Source organism: Eubalaena glacialis, chromosome 8, assembly GCF_028564815.1.
Source record: "Eubalaena glacialis isolate mEubGla1 chromosome 8, mEubGla1.1.hap2.+ XY, whole genome shotgun sequence".
NCBI classification, from domain to species: domain Eukaryota; kingdom Metazoa; phylum Chordata; class Mammalia; order Artiodactyla; family Balaenidae; genus Eubalaena; species Eubalaena glacialis.
In genome coordinates, this window is record NC_083723.1 from 51,373,501 (window position 1) to 51,399,419 (window position 25,919).

Here is a 25,919-nt window from a genome sequence, read left to right on the forward strand (position 1 = left end):
TATCACAGAGCTCTATAAAGATGAAATGAGATAAGGAACCATACCATCACTGCAAGTTATGAAGGTTCATTTGTGAGGAACATGGAAGTATGAGTTTCCTGTTGATAGTAATAACAATAATTAACATTTATTGAGTACTTTTTTATGACTAAATCCTCTTCCATGAGCCTTAAATGAGGAATCCATTGAATTTTCACAACCATTCTATGAAGCAGGTTCTATTGTTATCCAACTTTTTTTTAAAGTTGAGAAAATAAAGTATGAAAAAATTCCCAAGACCTAACTAAAAAGTGGGGCAAAGGTGGGGTTTCAGGCCCAGGCAGTCCAACTCCAGAGCCTGTACTTTAACCACTGCACACAGTACCTCTCAAGAAGGTAACACAGACAGAGACAAAACTTCCAAATAGTTCTCTAAATTTTCCCAAGATTGGAAGAGGGAGCTGAATGGGAAGGATTGGCAAGGAATGCAACGTGAATTACACCCCCCGTTGGAAACCCTATGATCCAGACATCTACAAAGATGCAGTCCAAACCAGCAGCTTACGAGCCAATGCGGAGGCCTAGGAGGAGCTAGTCTCCATAGCTGGACCGTTCTGAGAACTTAGGTATGCTATTGGGTAACTAAGACAGGTTACTGCCCATCTCACATGTCTAAAGGTGGAGCAGGTAACACCCAGACATAGTAATCGTCAGTACTTCTACTTAAAGAGATCAATTATTTTCTTATGAGAGTAAAGGCCAATTAACATCTGGGTGATGGAGATATAATGTATGTATATGTTAATGCACTTGGCTTTTTTTTTTAAAAAAAAGACTAGTCAAACATGCACCCCAATGTTCACAGCAGCATTATTCGCAATTGCCAAGATATGGAAGCAACCTAAGTGCCCACTGACAGATAAATAAAGAAGATGTGGTACATATATACAATAGAATACTACTCAGCCACAGAAAAGAACAAAATTTTGGCATTGGCAGCAACATGCATGGACTTGGAGGGCATTACGCTAAGTGAAATGTCAGACAAAGAAAGACAAATATTGTATGATATTATCACTTATATGTGGAACCTAAAAAACACAACAGGGCTTCCCTGGTGGCGCAGTGGTTAAGAATCCGCCTGCCAATGCAGGAGACACAGGTTCAAGCCCTGGTCCAGGAAGATCCCACATGCCATGGAGCGACTAAGCCCATGCGCCACAACTACTGAGCCTGCGCTCTAGAGCCCGCGAGCCACAACTACTGAGCCCATGTGCTGCAACTAGTGAAGCCCGAGCGCCTAGAGCCTGTGCTTCACAACGAGAAGCCACCGCAACGAGAAGCCCGCACACCGCAACGAAGAGTAGCCCCCGCTCACCGCAACTAGAGAAAGCCCGTGCACAGCAACGAAGACCCAACGCAGCCAAAAATAAATAAAATAAATAAATAAAAACACAACAAACTAGTAAATATAATAAAAGAGAAGCAGACTCACAGATACAGAGAACTAACTAGTGGTTACCAGTGTGTGTGGGAGCAATATAGGTGTGGAGGAGTGGGAGATACAAACTACTAGGTGTAAGATAGGGTCAGGGATGTACTGTACAACATGGGGAATATAGCCAGTATTTTGTAACAACTGGAAATGGAAAGTAACCATGAAACATTGTATAAAAAAAATTTTAGGGGCTTCCCTGGTGGCGCAGTGGTTGAGAATCTGCCTGCTAATGCAGGGGACACGGGTTCGAGCCCTGGTCTGGGAAGATCCCACATGCCGCGGAGCAGCTGGGCCCGTGAGCCACAATTACTGAGCCTGCGCGTCTGGAGCCTGTGCTCCGCAACAAGAGAGGCCGCGATAGTGAGAGGCTCGCGCACCGCGATGAAGAGTGGCCCCCGCTCGCCGCAACTGGAGAAAGCCCTCGCACAGAAACGAAGACCCAACACAGCCAAAAATAAATAAATAAATAAATAAATAAATTTATTTAAAAAAAATAATAAAAATAAAAATAAAAATAAATTTTGAAGACCAATCCACATAGCACAAGTAAGTTTACTGTGGCCCATCCAAGTTCAGCTCTGCTAGCTTCAGGCAGCCATGTAATACTCTACTCTTCCCAGACTGGGCCAATTTTCAACAGTTGTGTTAACAGCCCAGTATTTCCTGATGAACACAGCTGAGTTCAGCAGCTGGCCCTCCATGGAGTGCATTCAGGTGCACAGCATGATAAGTAGAACACCTCCCACAGTTAGATCAATGTGTGTGTGTGGATTTCATAAAAAGTGGGTAGGATCAGAATGGGCACAGATGTACACATAAAGTCAGCTGAGCTACCACAGAGCCCTGAAAAGTGGTGAGAGAATCAACTCCAAAGAATATTGCTAAATTATAGCATGCCTGGGAACCAATGAACTCAAGAGAGCACCAAGTGCTTCCTTCCGGTGAACGGTATGAAAGAAAGGCGCCAGTCCAAACGTGGTACATCTTTTGCCAGGTCCCTTTGAATGCCATTAAGGGGCATAATAAATGCGTAAGAATTTTACAGAGCTCAGACATACTCTAAAATTTTCTGGCCCAATTCATTACCTGTCTTCACAGAACTGAAGCAGTCCCGCCTCAGGGTAAACAACGTGCTCTTCAGAATCACAAAAAAGAGTTCCCCGGATGCACAGACAGATCAGAGGATCCATAAATACCCCCAATTGCCATGCATATTTATTGGCATGCATATTTTCTGGGGGAAAGGATTCATAGTATTCATCAGAGACTTAAAGATCCTGCAAAAGCTACATCACTTTATTCTCCGGTGTGTTCTCAAACAGGCCTTATCAAGGTTTCTAGCCCTTGACTGCACAGCAGTTTGCAAGTCTTTGGGTATGCTTGACCAAAGGTGACTTGGGAGCTCACAGCTATCAACCAGTCCCTTCCTCAATCAAGTTCGAGAGTGTGAAAGTGTGTGTGCGTGACACCCTAGTCCATTCACTTTCTCCCTCTCCTAAGAAACTTGTTTTAATTTTTTCTTTTGGCCACGCCACAAGGCTTAGGGAATTTTAGTTCCCCAGCCAGGAATCAAACCCAGGCCCTCAGCAGTGACAGCGCAGAGTCCTAACCACTGGACTGCCAGGGAATTCCCATAAACTTGTTTCCGATCTCCTTTCTTTTTTCAGCCAAATGTCTTTCTTTTTATTTGACTGAGAAAATCGAAGTTATCAGAAGAAAAGTTCCACAAATTCTCATGTCCTCGTCTACCCACCTTTGGGCACTGACACTCAAATACTCTCTCTTCCCACCCGTTATTGTGGGTGAACTATCTGTGCTCCTACCTCAAGCAAGTATTCCATCTTGAGCATAAGATTCCATCCTTTCTCAAGGATATCACTCAAACAAATTTCTTTCCTCTCTCGCAGAGTATCACTTTTTCTCTTTTGGATCATTTCCATTAGCATACAAACAAGCTGTTATTTCTCTCATCCTAAAACACACACACACACACACACACACACACACAACTTCTCTTGTCCCCATTTCTCCGTTTGCACATGTTTCCAAGGAGTCTAACCTGGGACTTCCCCAGTGGCGCAGTGGATAAGACTCCAAGCTCCCAAGGCAGGGAGCCTGGGTTCGATCCCTGGTCAGGGAACTAGATCCCACGTGCATGCCGCAACTAAGAGTTCACATGCCACGACTAAGGAGCTGGTAAGTCACAACTAAGGAGTCCGCAAGCTACAACTAAGACCTGGTGCAACCAAATAAGTAAATAAATGGTTTTTAAAAAAACAAAGAGCCTAACCTGTGGCAATGTCCAAAATTAAATTTCTGGTGTTTACTGCCAAAATACTCTCCCCTCCATCTTTCTCATCTCAACTGATGGTAACTGCATCCAGTTTATCTAGTTTCTCCAGCTAAAAACTATTGAATCATCTTAGACTCCTGTCTCTTATACCCACATTTAATATGTCAGAGAATCTCGCAACTGATTCTTAGTTATCATTCAAAGTCCAGATTAGGCTCCTATACCTCTTCCTGAAACTGCCTGGGATATTTCTGACTTCACAGAGCTCTCTCTTTTTCTATATATCTCTACCAGCACTTCCACTGTATACTCTAATGCTTGTGAATATTATCTTTTGGGATTCATTACAAATATGAACTATAGCTCAGACCCCTCCACAGCACTAAACACACTAGTGCATATTTAGTAAGGGCTCCACAAACTTCATTCTGAGCGAATGATTTTTCTGCAAAGATTCCAACAAAATCAGTACAGCAAACAATACTTACTTCCATTAGTTACTCCTGAATTATTTAGGTTTCCTAAATTTCCTGCATTTGCAAAGCTATCCGTCATGTCTCCAAAAACCAGCATCATGAGGGGGAGTCCAGCTCCGTGGATGATGGCGGCCATAGTCCCCAACACCATATACAACTTATCAAGCCAGTTCGAATAGCGAAACTAAAAAATGAGAAAATATAGAGAAGAGGAACAATTAGCACAATTTCATGGATGGTTAGCTCTACTTTCCAAATATATCTGAAATCTAAACAGTTCTCAGACTACTACTGCGACCACCTTGGTCTGATAACCTAATTAGAAATAGGCATTTGGGACTTCCCTGGTGGCACAGTGGTTAAGAATCCGCCTGCCAACGCAGGGGACACGGGTTCAAGCCCTGGTCCGGGAAGATCCCACATGCCATGGAGCGACTAAGCCCGTGCACCACAACTACTGAGCCTGCGTGCCACGACTACTGAAGCCCACACGCCTAGAGCCCATGCTCCACAACAAGAGAAGCCACTGCAGTGAGAAGCCTGTGCACCGCAACGAAGAGTAGCCCCCGCTCACCGCAACTAGAGAAAGCCAGCGCACAGCAATGAAGACCCAATGCAGCCAAAAATAAATAAATAAATAAATAAACAAATAAATAAAAATAAATGTATTGAGGTAATTAAAAAAAAGAAAAGAAATAGGCATTTGTTTCTTTTTTTGAGTTCTGACCTGCTTCTTTATATTGGACTCAGTCTGTCTTTTTTTTTTTTTTTTTTTTAAAGGACGGATGGTGAGCATGTCCCATTTTTTTTTTTTAATTTTAGCAATTTCATGTATCTTTATTTATTTATTTTATTTATTTATGGCTGTGTTGGGTCTTCGTTTCTGTGCGAGGGCTCTCCCTAGTCGCGGCAAGTGGGGGCCACTCTTCATCGCGGTGCACGGGCCTCTCACTATCGCGGCCTCTCTTGTTGCGGAGCACAGGCTCCAGACGCGCAGGCTCAGTAATTGTGGCACACGGGCCTAGTTGCTCCGCGGCATGTGGGATCCTCCCAGACCAGGGCTCGAACCCGTGTCTCCTGCATTGGCAGGCAGACCCCCAACCACTGCGCCACCAGGGAAGCCCCTGTCTTCTTTTTTTAAATTGAAGTTTAGTTGATTTACAATATATTAGTTTCAGGTATACAACAGTGATTCAACAATTTTATGGATTATACTCTATTTAAAGTTATTATAAAATATTGGCTATATTCCCTGTGTTGTACAATATATCCTTGTAGCTTATTTATTTTATACACAGTAGTTTGTACCTCTTTAAGCTCTACCCCTATTTGTCCCTCCTACCTTCCCTCTCCCCACTGATAACACCAGTTTGATCTCTATATCTGTGAGTCTGTTTCTGGTTTGTTGTATTTATTTGTTGTATTTTTTTAGAGTCCACATGTAAGTGATAACATCCAGTATCTGTCTTTCTCAGGTCTGACTTATTTCACTAAGCATAATACACTCTAGATCCATCCATGTTGTTGCAAATGGCAGAACTTCATTCTTTTTTATGACTGAGTAGTATTCCACTGTGTGTGTGTGTGTGTGTGTGTGTGTGTGTGTGTGTGTGTGTGTACCACATCTTTATCCATCCATCTGTTGACAGACACTTAGTTTTGCTTCCATATCTTGGCAATTGTAAATAATGTTATTAAGAATACTGGGATGCATACATTTTTTCAAATTAGTGTTTTTGTTTTCTTTGGATCTATACCCAAAAGTGGAATTACTGAATCATATGGTAGTTCTATTTTTAGTTTTTTGAGGAACCTCCATACTGTTTTCCATAGTGGCTGCACCAATTTACAGCCATACCACCTTGAACCTTGAATGCCTGATTTCATCTGCCTTCTTCTCTTACATATGCGGGTTTGATGAGAAGCATAGGACATTCTGGGAAATTACAAAAATCTATAATGGCACAATAACAGAAAGATAGTATTTGTGACTCTGATTTCCAAGAATGGAAGCGACTTTTCAGCTCAAGATTTTTCAACCAAGAAAAATCACCATTGAGGAAACATGTGTTGTGGCTTTAAAAAAGTGGCTTGGGTCAAAGATCTGCTGCCTAACAGCATTAGCACAAATGTGAAATGATGGTAATTTAATTAGGTCTCCATAGTAAGAAGGAAAAGGAAAGAGTTAGATGCATGCTTCCCAGAGACCAGTACAGATGTGCATAATCTCTTTAATTGCAGGCAAATTGAAAGAAGGAAGGGAGGAAGGGAGGGGGGAAGGAAGGGAGGTGGGGAGGAAGGAAGGAAGGAAAGAAAGAAGGATTTGTAATCAAATGATCTTAAATTAATGACGTATTTTCCATAATCTAAAAACATCCTATTTACAAATTAAAACCTTTAAGGGAGAATGTGTTTTGCCTTTTTTTTTTCGTATTTCATTGAAACACAGGCTAAATTTTGCCACTATTTACTTTGTCTTAACTAAGCATTCATCCACCTCCTAAGGAAAAAAAAAAAAGTAGTTAGAGATGAGCAGAAACCATTTAGTATCTAGTATCTTCTATCAGAGACTATAAAATGGACAAAGTATCAAATTCCTCAGTAGAGGAAGAGAAGATGGTTGATATACAAGGATTTCCCTCATCACCAACCCCACAGGACATTTCACCTCGAAAACTAACACTGGCTATTATAATAAAAGCAAGCAGGCCATGAATATAAACATTTACTAAATGCCTACTCAATGACTGAAAAAAGCCAGAAATAAATACCAAAGTTACAACTCCCACTTCCAGAGTGTTTAAAGGATGAAGGCAAAGCAAAAAAAGTATATTCAATATATATTCTGCATGCCTTGACAGCATGGTATACAGAGTAGAGCAGATAAAAAATTGAGCGAATGGGTCATTCCCTCCTTTGTGGAAAAGCTTCATAGAGAAGGTGATGCTTCCTCCCAGCTTTAACAGTTTAGCAAGGGCTTAAAAGCAAGGAGGAAGGCATTCCAACCAGAAAGGACGGTAAGTTGAGGCAAGAACGATCACAGTGTGCCCAGAGAAGACTGGGGTCTCCCAAGCTTGAGGTGTGAGGTATAGAAGCAGCAGGAAGAAGCTAACTGACCAAGAAGTACCCTTCACTGAGACAGGGCAAACCAGAATAGGCAAAGATATGGGGGGAAGGGGACAGAGAAGGGGCAGAGAAATCTCATTTGGTCCTGTTTCATGCCCATCCAGGGAATACATGGAGAAAATTCAGTTTGAAGAGTACTTTTGTGACACTAGCGTATGTAGCAGAAGTCATGGGCGTGGACACGATCGTCTAGCAAGAAATAATGAGTGGGATTAAGAAGAATTTGGAGACGAAGTTAAGTAAATAGCATGTTGACTGTCCTTTTCATGATCTTGGGACAAAAGCAAGAGAGAGAATGATTACTAGAGGGGGATATGTCAAGGGAAAACTATTTCATGAAATCATATACACATTTATAGGTAAATCAGTCAAAGAGACCATTGGTGAAAACACAGGAAGAAAACTGAGATAGAGCAACGTCCTAGGAAATAAGAGAAATAATTATTTCGAGAACCTGGGGTGAGGGATCATCAATGGGCATGATAACTATTAGGAGAAACAAGATATCCCCGGATGCCCCAAGACCCCACATAGTTGCAAAGGGGTAGAGATCCTTCTACAGTCGAGGGATCCAATCTGTCATCACCTTCACCAAGTGATCAAACTTGGTATCATAGAAAAGTAGAATACCCTGACATTTGATGTTTCCAGGTGTGATGAGACATGAAGTACACAGCATCCCCTATACAATTTCTTACCAAAAATATTTAACATGAGTGTATTAAAACCTGTAGACTTAACTTTTAGCATATAAGAAATGCAAGGCATGGAATAACAAGTTAAATGACACCATAAGGAAGTAATAAAAGTCATCCAGAAAGTGAAGCATTCTATAGGACAATCGGTACCATCGTTTCACAGGTCAATGTCGTTTAAAAAGAGGAGAAAACTTTGGAATTCCCTGGCAGTCCAGTGGTTAGGACTCCACGCTCTCAATGCCAAGGGCCCAGATTAGATCCCTGGTCGGGAACTAAAATTCCACAAGCAGTGCAGTGCAGCCCAAAAAAAAAAAAGAGAAAAGTGTTCTAGACTCACGAGACACAGTATTCAAATATCATCACTGACTGGATCCTGTTTTGAACAAATCAACTGTAAGAGACATTTGGGGGAGCTAACTGGAAAAATGTGAGTATAACTGACTATTAGATAACGTTACGGAATTACTGTTCATTTTGTTAAATATGATCATTGTACTATGTTTTAGAGGAAAATCTTTGGTAGGACAATTTTTAAGAGATGTAAACAGAGGTAGTTACTTACAAAACATCATGAAATCTCTAATTCCAGGTGAAACGTGTGGCAAAACGTTAACCATTATTAGTTATAGATAATGGTTACATGAGTATGAATTTTACTATTGCACCTTTCTATACGTTTGAAAAATCAAAATAAAACTTTGTAAAAGCAGGATGGTTCTCCAAGAGGCAAAGGTATGTCTCTTCATCTCAGGCTCGAAGAAATGAGCTAAAAGTGAGCTCAGATACAAACAAGTGCCTGAGAATGAGGACAAAGTTGAGAGAGTTCAAACCTCGTATTTATTTGTGAGGTGAGGCAAGATTGATTTCTGGAGGGAAAGTGGCAAGAAGATTTGAGGAAAGTGGTAACATAATGCTGAGTAGGACAGAAGCCTCAGGGCAATGTCCCACCTCTGTTATATACTAGGAAGGAGACTTTGGGGAAAAAAAAATCCCTTAATAACCTTGAGCTTCAGTTTCTACATTTATAAAATAAGGAAAATACTCATATACACAGAAAGCTTCACATAGCTGTAATAAGGCTAAAAACGATACTTAATGAAAGAAACTTTATTAGGCATAGGATATAATAATATACAACACAAGCAGGTACTGTTATCGGTTTTAGAAACGTAAAAGTTAATAAAACTTTTCAGGAGCTTACAGTGAGGGAGCAGGTAGACAAAAAAATGTTGTAACACATCAGGTAAAATGTAGAACAGGAGTTTCATTATAATCAGAGCCCCTTTAAATACAAGGAAATGGAAAATGTTTGGTCAGATGTCGACAGGGAAGAGAGGGGGTGAACCAGAACCACACAGGAGGAAGGATGCTCAGCAGTGAAAGCCAAGGGATGGACTTCCCAGGGCAAAGAAGTAGAAGGTGCTGGCAGGGGAGTGGTTTAGGTAATATTCAGCAGGCAAGAGGGCAAACATGATCTTACTATGGTGCCTGGGTGGAGGCAGAAGTCAGCGAATTCGTTCATTCATTCATTCATTCATTCAACATTCAAAAGATATTTATTAAGCACCAAATAGGGATCAAGCTTGGTTCTAGGTACTGGCAACAAGTAAGACAAGCTAAGACAAGCTTTATGAGGACAGGTGGCTTGAGTAAGACAAGACACCTGTCCTCATAAAACTTACATTACATTTTACTAGTATGCAAGTAGTACAAGAGGGAATAGACGCATTCAACATTCATTCAATATCTAAGTACCTATTAAAGTTCCAGGCACTGTTCTAGGCACTTGGAGCACAGCAAGGAAGAAATCACACAAAACCACCTGCCCTCATGGAGCTTAGATTCAGAAAGAAGACAAACATAAACAAGAAGTCAGACAGTGGTTAAGTATTCAGAAGAAATATCACACAGGGTGATGTGCCACAGTGACAGGCAGCGCCAGCGGGCTCAGATGGGCTGGGCGGGGAAAGTCTCTATGAAAAGGCAACATCTGAGCTGAGTCCTCAGTGACAGGAAGGAAAAAGTCATGTGACAATCTGGGACCAGAGGTTCCAGGCAGAAAGAACAAATGCAAAGGTCCTGGGGTGAATACAAGCTCAGTGTGTTTCAAGGACCAAACATAATTACCACTGTGACAAGAAGAGGGTGAAGGAGATCTGCCTGCCATGAAATCAGAGATGAGACAGAGGTCAGATAACAGATTACAGAGACAGAGGTCAAACTTCAGCCAGAGGAGGAAGTTTGGTTTTACTGTCAACTTCCCATCTAAGTGTAAAGGAAAGGCATTCGAGGGTTTGAAGGATGGAACGGAGGTGATGTGATGTGGCTACTGTGGGCAGAATAAGTTTTAGAAGCGCTAACACGGAGGAGGGGCACTAGGAGGTAAGAGAGTGGTTGAGAGAGTGAAGTCCTGACCAGGTGTAGGAGGGCAGAAAAATGCTCCGGCTTCCAAGCATGTGCACGTCCTAATCCCAGGGACCTGTGAATATGTGTCCTCACGTGGTAAAAATGACTCTGCAGGCATTAAGGATATTGAGATGAGCAAACTATCTTGGATTACCCAAGTGGGCCCAATGTCATCATAAGGGTCCTTATAAGAGGGAGCCAGGGAGATCAGAGTCAGTAGTAGGAGAAACGCTAAGTAAGAGGGTGGAGTGAAGTAAGGAAGGGGCCACAAGTCCAAGAAGGCAGGAAGCCTGCAGAAGCTGAACAAGGAAGGAAACAGATTCTCTCTTAGAGCCTCCAGAAGAATCCAGCCCTGATGGCACCTTGACTTTAGCCCAGTGAGACTTTGGGCCCCAGAACTATAAGACAATACATTTGTGTTGTTTTAAGCCGCTAAGTCAGCGGTATTTTGTTCCGACAGCAATAGAAAATGAATACACAATGTCAAAAAATGGATAATAAGGAACAATGGCCAAGCAAGAAGGATCATAAGCGGGGGTAGAAGAAGACATCCATTTGAGTTTGCAGCGTTAGAGGTGGGAGTCCACCCAGATGATAAACCAAAGGTCTTTGTCCACAGTGTAATTTACTAAAGGAAGGCAGGGACGAAGGTTGTTGGAACTGAAGAGGTCAAAGATTGTGGAGCTTAGGAGGCATTAATAAGGTTACCAAATAGAAGAATGATGCGAGCATAGGCGAACGAAGTAAAAGCAATCAAATGACAAGGTCCTCAATGGAGGAGCAAAAGTAACTAGAAATTAGTAGAGGGTATCACTGAAAATGGATAGAAGATATTATAATTGTCCAGAACCAAACTCAAACAGGGATGGAGTTTTGCATCAAAACGATTTGGAAATGGTCACGTGAAACTAGAGAACTGCCAACACTATCACTGGCCCCTGGGATTAGGGGTTGAGAACTCTAAGTTCACAGGCAAAGATGACACAAGAAAAGAACCAAAGAACTGGGAGGAAAATGAGCAAACTGTGGCATCACAGATGCAAACAAGAGGAATGAATATGGTGCACAGTGTCAGGTGCTACTTAAAGGTCAGGATAGACTGTCCACTGAATTTGGTGAGTGTTGGAGATAGAAGCCAAATTATAATATGTTAAGAAGTGATTTGGAGGTGAAACAGAGAGCAAAGGCAGCTCCTATTTGTGAAGCAAGCTAGAGGAGATGGCTTTAAGGAGGGCATGAGTGACATGAAAGACAGGTGACATGTAAATACCAATTGGAAAGACCCAGTTGAGAGGGAAAGATTGAGGATACAGAAGAGAAAAGATAATAATAATAACATAAGGTCCTTGAGAAGGCAGAGGATATAGGCGCCAAAGTACAGTGTACGAGTGGGTGATTAGATTTAAGAACCAAATGCTTCCTGTTATAATAGGAGGGAAGGAAGAAGCAACTGATCCAGGTACAGGTATGTTTGTTAGACTGGGAGAGAAGACCTGAGGAACTTCTGTCAGGTGGCTTCCAATTGGTTTGTGAAATAAAAAAAGAGGTCATCCACCAAGAGTTGGGGTTAGGTGGGGAGAAGTGGGAAATTTGAGTAGAGGTTTAACATACTCAGCGAGAAGAGGAGGAATAGGATTTCTGTGTGGGATACAGCCTATTGCGAGATTTTTCTCCAGCACCAATCAGCTGTCGGGGTTCAGGCACCAAGAAAGCAGATGGCTGATTATGCCTGGGCTGGGCATGACAAGTGACAGGTGAAAGGAAGTTTATAGTTCGGGCAAGAGTATCACTAAAGTGATGACCATTGCTCTAAACTGATAAGAAAGGGAATGGAAACAGGAAGGGGCTGATGGGAAACTGATGGGTCAGTGGACTCAAGATCCAAGGAAAACAGTGAGCATACTGAAGAGAGATGAGATGGCTGGCTAATTCAATCTGGCTGCTTCAGAATGGCACTTTGGAGGTAGAACAGTTTCAAGTAACAACAAAATCCAGGATGTGAGTGGGTGGCTGGAATAAAGGGGAGGGAAAAATTACTGCCGCTGTGAAGGTCAAAGAGTGGTTATCCTTATAACACCATAAAACTCACCCAAGATAGTAGGTGTACCAGGGGTGGAGAGGGAGACACTGAGCAAGGTGGTAAAGTCTCCAATGAAGAATGACCAAGTGGCCCGAAGATAACAGCATCAACAAAGAACCCTTCAATTCCAGGCAAATAAAATTTTAACCAACCATATACTATCATAAATGATTAAAGTTGTTAAAAGCTCTGGACGTAGCATAAGCAGATCTTGGCAAAATTCTGGGCCTTTCCCCTCACTAGCTATGTGACTGTGTGACTGAATACATCGCTTAAACCTCTCTTGAGTCTGTTTCATCATCTGGACCATAAGAATAACACGAGTTCCTACATCACAGGGTCACTGTGAGGATGAAGTTAAATAATACACATGGGTGCTTAACAGATGCCTGGCACAGAGGAAGCACTTAACATTGCCACCTATTCTCTATTTAGAAAAAAAATTAATGTTTCAGTAAGATACATAAAGTAGAAAGATCAGAGTTGAATCTGCAGCAAGAGTGTTTAATCTTTAAGGAGTGCTTCGTGTAAAAAGTGTAGCCCAACTTGTATTGTTCCCGCCCTAATTTCCAGTTGTCCCGTTTCCTCACTTGCTTTAGATTTTATCCTACTTCTGTGTTTCTGTAAATGTTGAAACAAAGCCTGACAGAAATAAAATAAAGGCCAGTAGAAAAATTTGAATCTATTCCTTACCTCTTTTTCATCATTTTCTCAAGACTGCCAAAAAGTCTTCTACTAGAAAAAAGTTAACAGGGATGGTGTACAGAAAACAGTGAACGTTGCAAGCCTGAGACTGCATTTAAGGTTAGCCCTTGGCTGGCATCTAGAATTTGGATTTTGGGGAGAGTAACCATCACCCTAACTGATAAAAGTGGCCAAACTATTTGTACAATGTGCTTTATGCTGAAGGTCTGCCTTCCTTCTGTGAGTCTGGAATTTTGGTACACGCTGCGCCTACATGATCAGCCCCCAGTTCAAAAACCCTTGGGCACTGAGTCTCTAATGAGCTTCCCTGACCGACAGCATTTCACACGTGTTGTCACAACTCATTGCTGGGGGAATAAAGTTGACTCCACTGGGATAAGACATTGGGGGCTTCTCTTGGACCTCTCCCTCTTTCCTATGCCCATTGCTGATTTTGCTGTAAATCTTAGCCATGAGTATGGCAATATGCTGAGTCCTGTGAGTCCTCCAAGTGAATCATCAAACCTGGGGTTCTTGGAAACCCCCAACACATATCAGTTTTTGTCTTAGCTGGAAATTTTTATTAATCAGCAATGCCAATAGCATCAGCATTTTACTGTTAAATGTTCTTAATATGTCCCTGTCTATATGGGTTTTATACACAAGTTCACAGTTAACTATGTCAGCTCTTCAAGAAAAAGGCATGAGAAAAAGCCACTTAAATAGTACAGCTTTTCCTCAAAAGGCTTAGAATATATTCCTTCTATGCCATCCTGAGCACTGAGATTTACAACATGAATTTCCTAGGTCTGAATCTTGGCCCTGCTGAGGATTCTTGGGCAAGTTAGTAAGTCTCACCTCACTTTCTTTATCTGTAAAATTAGAATAATAATAGTAGCTATCTTCAAGGGAGTTGTAAAGATTAAATGCGTTCATATAGGAAGTACTTAGTGCAACACATGGCATAAAGAGCTGTATTTATGTTATTATTATTAGTCTTCAAACTCCAGATGTTTATTCTTTTGTGGGCTCAATTGTATTGATAGTATTACTTCTATATATTAGGTCTGTTAAATATTCTAAAACATAAGACTAATTTTTTAAATTTAAGTTACTTATAAAACAAAATTACAAAAGACAGAAATATTTTGGTCTCCAAATGATAGAACAGAAATTAAATCTTGGCAATAAACCCTATTTTAACATCAAAGCTTCTTTTAGTACAAGAATATAAGAATGAAATCTAAAACAAATAAAAACTGTCACTTGATTATTCAAGTAGTCTTTCTGAGAATGACCCAAGTGCATAGCCTCATTTCCCCAAAATTCCAAAGAGAATGGAAACAGACTCAAAGGTGGAACTTTAGCAAGAGCAATTGCAGTGCAGGAAGATGAAGTTCTTATAAGATAACCAGAGTGCTCAGTGTAAAAGGCAACTCTTTTTTCCTGCCTATAAGCTTTTTTTTGTTCAATTTACTAATATTCATTTTACAAGATGGACTATCCCCCCTAACACCACACACACACACATTTTAGAATTGTTTGGTGTGTTATGCCTGAATTATAAAGTGTGCACTCCAAGACTTAATTGGTTCAGTAGTCTTCCAGGTTCTACTTGCACAGTTCACCTAAATCTGTATTCTCAGGGGGAAAAAAAAAAAGGATCCAGGTAGAGAGAGACCATCAACCAGCCTGTCTTAATCCAAATCTGATTAAAGAAAAGCTTCTAAGCAGCTACCGTGAAACCAGAAAATAAGACAAAGAATTAATTATATTCCATGAAACCAGAAAATAAGATAAAGAATTAATTATATTAAGGTTTTCAAATTCCAGATTTTCAGTTATTCAGCACAGAAGAATAATGACATGTACTAAGTCATAGTAATAAATAACCCATTGCTAACTTCTATCATATGAGTGTCTGGGACTTTGACCTCAAACCTGCCAGGATTAGAGCCCTTGTCGACAGGGTACCCCGTTTTTTCTTTGATCCACACTCCACATGGCTGGTTTCCTCTATCTAGATGGCTGAGACCATCACTGGGAGAAGTGCTTGCATAGGTAACATATCACTGGCAACGTAACTAACTAGGAGAATAATGAAATCCAGGCTAGGAAGGGTGAGTCTGGAGGCTCATTGTACACAGCAAGTTATGATTGGCATTCCCCTGAAAACAAACTAAATTAAACGAATTCATTTTACCTCTCCATTAACAAATACAAACAAATTTCTCTCCAAGAAAGTATTATACCAGATGAAATACCTCTTATATAGAACAGGAGAAGTCAAATTTCCAAAGCGCTTTGAATAGTGAATACATTCAAACTCACCACTGCAAAAGTACTGACAGTTGGTTTCTTTTCTTTCTTCTCATCTTTTTTACTGAAAAACCTAGCAATAGAATTACATAAAACTTTAAAAACTATATAAATCTTTAATTACCCAATTAACATAGAGCTTATATTTAATAACAAATAGGACAAAGAAACATGTCTACAATGTTATTTAAAAAACAGGTTATAATATGATCCCATTTATGAAGTTTAAGTATGTTTACATATACCTTAGAAATCAATACATGTGGTTATCACTGGGTGTTGAGATTTCTACCAAAATATTTTCTTCCTTGTGCCTTTGATATTTCCTAAATTTCTATGGTGAATACACAGAGACACAAGACTTTTGCAATTAGAAAAAATAATACTAAAAAAAGAGAGCTTCCTGTTTTTCTTCTAATTAGAAAATCATTCATGCTCTCCAGACTTAATCCCCTTAATTATCATCTGAGTAATTCTAGCAGCAGACAGCTAGTCTATCTATCTACCTAGATATTATCCTTAATCATTCCCTTTACCTAGTGGAGAGTAGTGGCAAACAGATGCAGGGCATAAATTACCCTGAGAAAGGTAATTAAATCACTTTCCTTGAGTAAATCTAATTCTGAGAAGATGTCTGGAGCCCTAAATGGACCATTAAGGCAATAAACGCAACCTAGAAAAACTACCATCAAAAAAGATGGTCTGTAAACTGCAAGAAAGCGGTCCTCAGGCAGAGATAGGAAGGTCAAGTATTTTGAGCGCAGATTCAAAACTCTGTAACTAGTTTTCTAGTCTATGTAACTGCCACCTAGCATATGAAAGCAAACCAACCAAAACTAGCCTCCGCATCTACATTTTCATATTTATAAAAGAAAGACTACTTCAGGGAAGAATTACATTATTTTTACACAGCTTTTCAAGTTCAAAAAGTAAATTCATCTTTGTCTTTGTTCTTTACGCTAAGCAAAGTCAAAGAGTTGAAGCAACTTCTAAAGGAAAAAAAAAAACCAGCGTCTACCCCATATTTGGCTTTGGAGTAATGTTCGACGGACATAAAAACACACAAAATACACAAACATAACTCTTCAGATTTGGTTCCACCCTATTCCCAGTAAAGGCGTGGTTTCAGTATCCCTGGAATCAGGATGAGAGGGAAAAAATAGCCATACATAATTGAGTTTTAGCTCTAAGCTTTTTATTTATTTTTTCGTTCTCTAAAACTGTAGCTACTCTGAAGATTTATAATGTTCCAGACACTGGCTAAGTAAACACTTCCCATACAGGACCTCATTTAATCTTAATCTCTGTGAGGCAGGCACATTTTTGTCCTTCCTTTAAAGACAAGAGAACTGCAGGTGAGAAGAGTTAACTAATTCATCCAAGGTCACACAGCTAGAACAAAGCCAAGATTGAAACTGAAAAGTCTAACTCCCAAACACCAGGCTATCTGGTGCAACCTCAGAATTCTGAGATGCTGCGTTGCAAGGAAATGCACATATAAACTGACTCTCACCTCTCCTAGAAGACTCATTTATCCCCATCCGCTCAAACACAGTGCTGACAAATAGCAAAAGTCGCTTATCAAGCCTCATTTTAATAAAGAATCTTAACAAATACAAATATGCCAAGTGGTACTACTACCCAAGCATTATACCTATTAGCAAAGCCACGTGCTTCTTTATAATTTCAAACATAGTTTAAAAAAAAACTCACAGAAAAAGAAATAAGATTTGTGGTTATTAGAGGGGGGAGAGGGGATGAGAGGCAGCTGGTCCAAAGGTACAAACTTCCAGTTATAAAATAAAAAAGTGCTGGAGATGTAATGTACAAGAAGATGATTACAGTTAACACTGCTGTATGATATATATATATATACACATATATATAAAAGTTAAGAGAGTAGATCCTAAACGTTCTCATCACAATAAGAAAAAATTTTTCTTTTTCTTTTATCTATATGAGATGATGGACGTTAGCTAAACTTGTTGTGGTAATACTTCACAATATTTATAAGCCAAACCATACGCTGTACACTTTAAACTTACATGGTGTTGTAGGTCAATTATATCTCAATAAAACTGCTCAAAACTCAATAAACTATATATATAAAAATATATAGTTTTATTAAGAACAGATTAAAATCAGTAATGGTGAGCACAATTTAATAAGAGCTACTTAACCAAAAAAAAACAATTTCTAGTTTGAAAAAAAAAGTCTGTAGGCCATGATAAGCATCAACAATAAAATGAAGGTATGTGCAGGCTCAAACGAATCTTTTTTCTGTTTTTCAAAATAGGGACTCTATTTTGCTTTCTGAAGAATAAATATAAGTAAATGTCCCACAAATATTTATTGAACATCTTTTTCAAAAATGGAGGTATAACTGACATACAACATTGTATTAATTTCAGGTGTACAACAGAATGACTTGATATTTGCATATATTGTGAAATGATCACCACAATAAGTCTAGTTAACATCTGTCATCATACATAGTCATAGAATATTTTTCCTTGTGATAAGAACTTTTAAGATTTTCTCTCTTAGCAACTTTCAAATATGCAATATAGTATTATTAACTATAGTTGCCATGCTGTACATTACATCCCCATGACTTATTTTATAACTGGAAATTTGTACCTTTTGACTCCCTTCACCCACTTTGCCCCCCTTTCCTCCACCTCTGGAAACCACCAACCTGTCAAATGTCTTTATCATTTCCTTCCACATACCCTTAATACTTCTTACTCCAATATCCCTAAGTATTTGTGTCAAAAATACATAGTTGTTTAAGGTACCAAGTTTACAAGTCAAAAACAAAACGGGAAATATCTACCTTCCACTCTTTGTAATCTATTTTCTTTTTGTTTATTTGGGAATTTTTTATTACGCAAATTTTCAAATAAACAAAAAAAATCAAAAGAACAGTAATAAGACTACCCATAAAAAATTCACCTAGATTCAACAACTGTGAACATTTTGACCATATTTTCTTTATCTGCATAACAAAGTATATATTATAACTTAAAATTTTGCTGAACTATTTGAAAATAAGCTGCAAACATCATGGCACTTCACATGTTTTCATACCATTATCACATATAATAAAATTAACAGCAATTTGATATCAGCTAATATCCAATCGACATTCAAAATTTCCAAGAATGTTTTCTATAGGTTTTTCCTTTTTTGGAACTGATGTAATAAAGGCTCACACATCACATTTGGTGGTTTTGTCCCTTTAGTCTCTCTTTTAAATCTAGAAGTCCTCCTCCCCACCTACCCCCACCAAACATTGACTTTTCATAGGAACAAAAACAGATGTCTTGTAAAATGTCCCACATCTTGGATATGTCTGTTTCAAACTTAGTCCAAATTGAGACGTGAAGTATGAAATACCCAGATTTGAGGACTTAGTATGACAAAGAGAATGTAAACTCTTGTTAAAAATTCTGATTACATGTAGAAATTATATTTTGTATATACTTGGATCCCTAAAATATATTTTCAAAGTTAATTTCACCTGTTTCTTTTTACTTTTTAAATGTTGCTATTAGAAACTTAATTACAAATGTGGTTCACATTATATTTCTATTGGACAGCATTAGTCTGGAAGCTTGATTGGATTCACTGAATGATTTGCAAACATACTTCCCTGGTGGTGCCGTGTCACTAAAGTCTATTCCACCATGAGCCAGGCCAGGTCTGATCACCTGGTTAAGGTTCCTAACTGCAAAATCTCTCCACTGGAAAACCACACTTTCCTTTTTCCAATTAAGAATTGTGGCTAATTCTTAGATTCAGCCTTTCTCTGAGTGCTTTAGGATGCATTAACAATCCTTGCCCGAATCAATTATAACAATGCAGGTTTCAATATGATAGCTGGCATTTTTCTGTAAAGTTTTTTTTTTCTCTCTCTCTACTTCTCTCACCCTTAGTTTTCCTCCTCTTCTCAGAATTTTATTAAGAATTCATTTATTCAGTATTTCACAATCAAGTACAGTCATTATTCTTTTTGACGCTCAAACTGTCCCAGATTCGGCCAGTGGAAGCCCCTTCAAGCCAGCTCCTGGGCCCTTTTTGACAACTGCCCTGAACTCCACTGTTTTCAGGTACCACAAAGATACTCCAGGCTCAGGCTCAATTGGTATTAGCCCTTTCTCTATGGGGCGCAGATTCCTTTTTGTAATGAACGATATTGAGAAACCAAGATCTGACACTAAGTGTGCGATTTGCCACTATCCCTTTCAGTGGACAGAAACTGAACTATTAAAAAAAATCATGAAATCACACTGAAGTTTCTAATTCAAATTTAACATTGTTTTTAAAAAGCTTATTTAATGACCACATTTGTATTTCTTTTCTCTTACACTGAAAAGCTTGGTTTCTAATAATATTTATATATTTACTAAATTGTTTTATTTTACAATTTATTACTAACAAAAAGCTTATGGAGAAAAATTTTAAATTTCATGTACAGACACTGCACTCTGATCAAAATTCACTTAAGACAGTTATTTTCCCTATGTGGTGACAGTACCAACTCTATAAATAATCAGGATAATTTCACACCATTCTAGTAACTTCTTCGGTAGTACACTCCTCTCACAATTTCTTCTACAAGGGTCAGCTATTCATTGCCTTAAAATAAAAAAATGCTTAAATGCAGTTGGGGCCTTCTGTCCCATCTGCCATGCCACAAACATGCAATGTTTATGTGACTGTTTTACCAGAAGGAACAAAGAACCACAAAGCAGAACACAAGCAGCACATGATTCAGGCTCGTCGGCGACCAACATCACTTGTAAAGCAGAAGGTTACAAAACACCGAAAAGAAAATGAGCACTGGCCTGTATGGGAACAGAAAGTTGAGGCAGAAGCTCACCATGCAAACGCTGTGCTCAACTCAGCCAGCGAACTTCTGCAACTGCTTCCATTTAAGATAAACATCAGCAGCAGCAGCAGCTGATCATTTATTTCAGAGCCGGAGGCTAGAAACAAATTTCCCAAATCTCTCAAGCCATGTAAAGTCTGAAAATGAAACAGACTACCTTTTCTTGTCCCTTTTCAAGAAGTTCTCCCCCCCTGCTCTTCCACTGCGGCCTTCTTCAAGATCCATCGCGACCTGAGGAGAAACCACAGCCGATCAGCCAAACGCAAGATCCGCAGAAGGCGGAGGTGAGGCTAAACTTGAGTCCCGCGCGAGGAGCGGAAGGGCGGAGCGCTCGCCCTGATGCTCCAGCCGCTCGTAGGCGCGATGGTCGCCGCAGAAACTTGCCTCCGCACGCGAGCAGAGTTGCAGGGGTGCGGCGCGGCCCGGACTTTGCCCGCCTCCACTGCGGCTCTGCCTCCCGGTTCCCCTCGCCGTCCACCAGCCCGCGGGCTCAGAGCCCGGCTTCCGACACCGCGCTGGCTCTGCGGGCTCAGGGCAGCACACTCCAGGACGCGCGTGGCTAGCACCGAAAACTAGGGGCTGGGGTGCCCCAGGAGCTCCCCGACTGAGAATAAGTCTCACCTCACTTGGTCCCCTTGGACTTGCCAAGTGGAATCTCCCCCTCCCTCTCCTCTGAAGCCCTCTTCCCACAGGAACCAAGCTCAGGAAATTGGAGAGCCCACCCTTCCCGCAAACCGTCTCCCTCGAGTCCCCAGCCTCGCGCTTCCCTACCTCGGGCTTTCTCTTGGAACGTCCACTAAGACGTGAATCTTGGAAGAAGAGATTCGGACTCCAGCGGAAAGCCGCGGCGGATGCGGGCAACGGCCTCCACCGCCGAGCCTGGAGGAGCCGCTACTCGAACGCGCCCGGGCTTCCCGTGGCGTAGGGAGCGAGGAGGGAGCGCGCAGACCACACCCCGGTGCTCCGCTCCCCAGCCAATCAGCCGGACCGCTCGGGACCGCTCGCTTGAACGCAGATTGCTCGACAAGTTACGAAACAGGTTGGAATTGCTGGAGGAATGTCCTCGCTTCTGTTGACCCTGAGCCAAAGGGCGAGTAGAGGAACGCTTATCAGCTGACTCACCAAGGACTTGCACATTTATAGGGTCCTGTCTGTACAAGTCCAAACAAGTCTCCATATCCACCAAAGTATGTGTAGATAGATAGATATAAATGTGAATATACAATTCGCTCCTTGTGGCTCGAGTAGATACTACTGCACATTCTGTAGTTAGAACGAGTTAAAATTCCCTTCCAAGCAGCACCTTTAAAAAGGCCAGGTGAAATTTTTCTGCAAGTCTTCCTTCAGTATGTTAGACAGTTTCTAAGGTGTATCTGTTCATGTTTTATTTGAAGAGAAATAGAAATAAGTAGGAAGATTTTTTTTAAAAAAACGTATATGGTGAAACGGACATTTCAAGGTGGAAATGTAATTAAAAGAATGTAATATTTTCGGATTGTAGCCATCAGGGGAATGCCCATGTTTTTCTCAAGGCGTTTTAAAACTCTTATATTTTAATTCGGATTCTTAAAGTATCGTGTATTTTAGCATATTACGTTAGTGGTAATTTAATTGCATATTTACTGTTACCATTTACAGTTTTTTCTGGTCCTCTGTTTTCCTCAAGTTGTTGAAAAGTAAGCGCAATCTTCACAATTCAAATTCATAAAGCAGCGTTAACTCACATCGGCGCTTTTCATACTTATCAACCCAGGGGAAATGGATGTTGTAAACTTTCGTCTGCGGTCTCCAAGTTACAGGAGTTACTCTCAGCTCGCTGCAAAAGTGTAAAAGAAGAAAATCCTTTTATTTTTTACTGCATAGTGTATTTTCCGTACTTTCTGTAAGTAACTCATACTTCACAGCCATAATTTTCTTTCCATCCTTTATTCCAGATTTTCCTTGCCTTGATTTTTTTTCTTAGCCATGCGATAAGGTTTCTTTCTTTACAAAGTGTTAATTAGACCCTCTAACAAGCCACTCATTTTCTCTGTGTTCTAATTGTATATGTGTGTGTACAGCATTGGCCCAACTATTTAAAGGCATAACACCAACCCTGTGTTCCACCTGGGGCAAATGTAGGAAGAGTGCCTCTTTCTCCCATGTGTTTTTAATCTGATTCATGCCTCTGCTCTTCGTTTCCAGTTCTGTTTTACCTTGTCCCACCTTTAGTTTATGCGATCTTGTTATATATTTTGTATCCTTGAAAATAAATCCCCCCTAAATCCTCCCTAAAACAATGCAGGATTTTTTTTTAAATTCAAGTATAGTTGATTTACAATGTTGTGTTAGTTTCAGGTGTACAGTAAAGTGATTCAGTTAGTTACATATATATATTTTTTCAGATTCTTTTCCATTATAGGTTATTACAAGATGTAGAATATACCTCCCTGTGCTATACAGTAGGTCTTCATTGTTTATTTTATATATAACAGTGTGTGTATGTTAATCCCAGACTCCTAGTTTATCTCTCCCCCTTCCCCTTTGATAACCATAAGTTTGTTTTCTATGTCTGTGAGTCTATTTCTGTTTTGTAAATAAGTTCATTTGTATCATTTTTTTAGATTCCACATAAAAGTGATATGACATTTGTCTTTGTCTGACTTACTTCACTTAGTATGATAATCTCTAGGTCCATCCATGTTGCTGCAAATGGCATTATTTCATTCTTTTTTTATGGCTAACAGGATTTTTTTTTAAGTATTACATATATTATGCTGATTGCACTATTTCTACAGGCTTGAGCTTCAAGGGAAAATCTCTATCAAGGACATACATAGTTTAAGGATCAGAATAGCCCAGAGAATTTTTAGTAAAGCTCTGTCTTTCTACTATATATATATTTTAGTTGCTTTGCTCCACCGACATGAAGATATGGACATAAAATACAATGGACCTAAAACAGTGGACAGTTCTAGCTACTCCCAAGCCACAGGCCTTGACTTTAAAGACTTTGACTCCTGTCTCACATTACTGCCAGCCACTCCTGGTAATATCAAACAGCTGGACTAGGCATTTCCTCTATGAGCCTCATTAATTTCCGGTGAAACCCCTTAGAAAGCAGTCCCTTTGTAAGTCTTGACTCACACACCTTCATGCAAGCGGCTATTTTTCCTTTCTGAAGTGTGCTTCCCCATAATTCTGTACCTTCCTGCCCTCCACTGGCAAGTAGTCCTTTCACCAACTTGTCTGTACTCTCCCAACACTCAAGATTTGCATCCCTGCTGCAGTCTATTCTGTACGTACCTGTGGGAATAATAATAACTAACGTTGAGTAAGCACTGGCCGTGTACTAGGAACTATCCCAAGCACTTGAAAGAGATTAACTCATTTAATCCCCACAATTATCATCTGACGTATGTAGCATTATTGTTACTAACATTTTACAGTGAAAGAAACTGAGGTTGACATTGTGTGCCCAAAGTCACACAATTGGTAAGCAGCTGACCCAGGACTTGAAAGCAGTCCAGCTCCCAGCCCTCATAAATACACTCTTAACCACTCCTACACCATGGTACACTACTATAGTACACTCTCATACACTGCCTTTTCGAGCCTCCCACCCCACCCCTGTGAAACATTTTTATCTTATGACTCCGTCTTAGAAATCCTGCAATGGCTCCTTAATACCAACTATATCATATCTGAGAGTCTCCTCTTGGCTTTTAAGGACTGTAGCACACTCTCTCTCTCTGACTATCTTCATTCACCTCACTTCCTTACACTCTCTCCCTTGCCCCCGACACATCCATGGGTGGTCACTCCATTTCAGCCCAACTCACCTCTCAGATGATTTGCTCTTTCTTTCACTCTGTGCTTTTCCACATGTAAATCTTTAAATTAATTTACAGCAATTTTCTTTTTTGGTACCTGACTCCACAAACAACCTGGACTTAGATTCAAGTACTACTTCTGCTGTTTTTGCCGTGTAAGTTTGAACAGGTTACTTAACTTTTCAGTCCCTGAGTTGCCTCTTTGGTAAAAAAGAAAATAGTAATGGTACCTCATAGAGTTATTGCGAGATTAAGTGATTTGTGTATTTAAAAGGCTTGTACAGTGCCTGAAACATGTTAAACACCCAACAATTGCTATGTATTAGTAATAAAATCCCCTTCTCAGTCTATTTTTGCCCTTCCTTGGCATTCCTTAGCACTCACGTATGTAGCTACATTTATTTATTCCCTGTTACTTTCAAAGGAGCAAAAGAGGGGAAAAAACAGTACCTAAATAATAAAGAAAATGAGTGAATACACTATCATTTCACACCTTTATTGCCACTTTCCCCAGCATCTGTCACGACAAATATTGCAATAACTTCAAAACTGGTCTCTATTTCTACCTTTACCCCTATTTTTTTTTCATCTCCCCTGTGCTGTTTATTCAGAAGAAACAGGAAAATGTGCTCCATAAAAACAAAGATGCAAATCGAGGAAAAGAAACTCAAGAAATCCAAAAAATGCACAATTCAATACCTTTACCCTCTTTAACAGTCCCTCTCCACCTTCCCCTCCCCAGGGTCTATTGTTAAGAGTAGGTCAACTCAATGGTTTCCCCTCTCACTGAGAGTAAAATCCAAAGTACTTCCTATGGCCTATAAGTCCCTCCAAGACCCGGCCCCCTCTCACCTCTGACCTCATCTTCTATTACTCTTTCCTGGGTTATTCACCTCCAGTCTCATCAGCCTTCTGTTCTTTGATCATCCAAGCATGCTTCTTCCTCAGGGCGTTTGTAGTAGTTCTAGCTACTCCCAAGCCACAGTCCTTGACTTTAAAGACTTTGACTCCTATCTCACATTACTGCCAGCCACTCCTGGTAATAAAGAGCTGGAATAGACACTTCTTCTTTGAGCCTCATTAATTTCCGGTGAAACCCCTTAGAAAGCAGCCCCTCTGCATGTCTTGACTCCTTTAAGTTAGCTGTACCGTATGACTCATTTCTTCATTTTTTCAGGTCTTTACTCAAATGTCAAGCTATTTTGTTTGAAGAACCTAGAAACAGTGTCTGGCACATAGTAAATGCTCAGTAAATATGTTTTAAGGGAATAGAAAAAATGAATAAGCAGGTTGACTCAGAAAAACGTGGGCTAAGTATAAAATTATATAAAGGATTTTGGGTCTTATTTTTATGCTGCTTAAATTTTTAAAAATTATTTATGCTTATACTTACTGGGATATTTCGTCATAATTCTGGGCCTCAGTTCAGTCAATATTTGTTCCCCAAACATTTACTGAGTGCCTGCCATAAGCCAAAAACTGTGCTAAATTGTAGTGATAGATGGTGTAAACATTATATTCTGCCTTCAGGGAGATAGTAGATTATTTTATTTCTACAAGTTCTTCTGGCCCAGATAGACTGGGATTGTGTGCTTTATTGGTTTGTTGTTTGTATTGCAGTTCATGTAGTGCTTTTCCTGTGGCAGAGATATCA

At 40.0% G+C, this 25,919-nt stretch overlaps 1 protein-coding gene across 2 annotated transcripts in view; it reads right to left on the bottom strand.

Moving 5' to 3' along the window:
- The window catches only part of ABCB1 (ATP binding cassette subfamily B member 1), a 105,604-nt gene extending 84,207 nt beyond the window's left edge, over positions 1 to 21,397 (bottom strand). The window contains exons 1-4 of one of the 2 annotated variants that reach the window (XM_061198499.1): positions 21,225 to 21,392; positions 20,611 to 20,684; positions 15,572 to 15,632; positions 4,259 to 4,430 (exon numbers count right to left, since the gene is read on the bottom strand). In XM_061198499.1, coding sequence (XP_061054482.1) covers positions 4,259 to 4,430; positions 15,572 to 15,632; positions 20,611 to 20,678 — 301 coding nt within the window. In that variant the 5' untranslated portion in view covers positions 20,679 to 20,684; positions 21,225 to 21,392. Of the gene's footprint in view, positions 1 to 4,258; positions 4,431 to 15,571; positions 15,633 to 20,610; positions 20,685 to 21,224 lie in introns of both variants that reach the window. The other variant, XM_061198500.1, reaches the window with a different exon arrangement.
- Between the last annotated feature and the right edge of the window lie 4,522 nt (positions 21,398 to 25,919).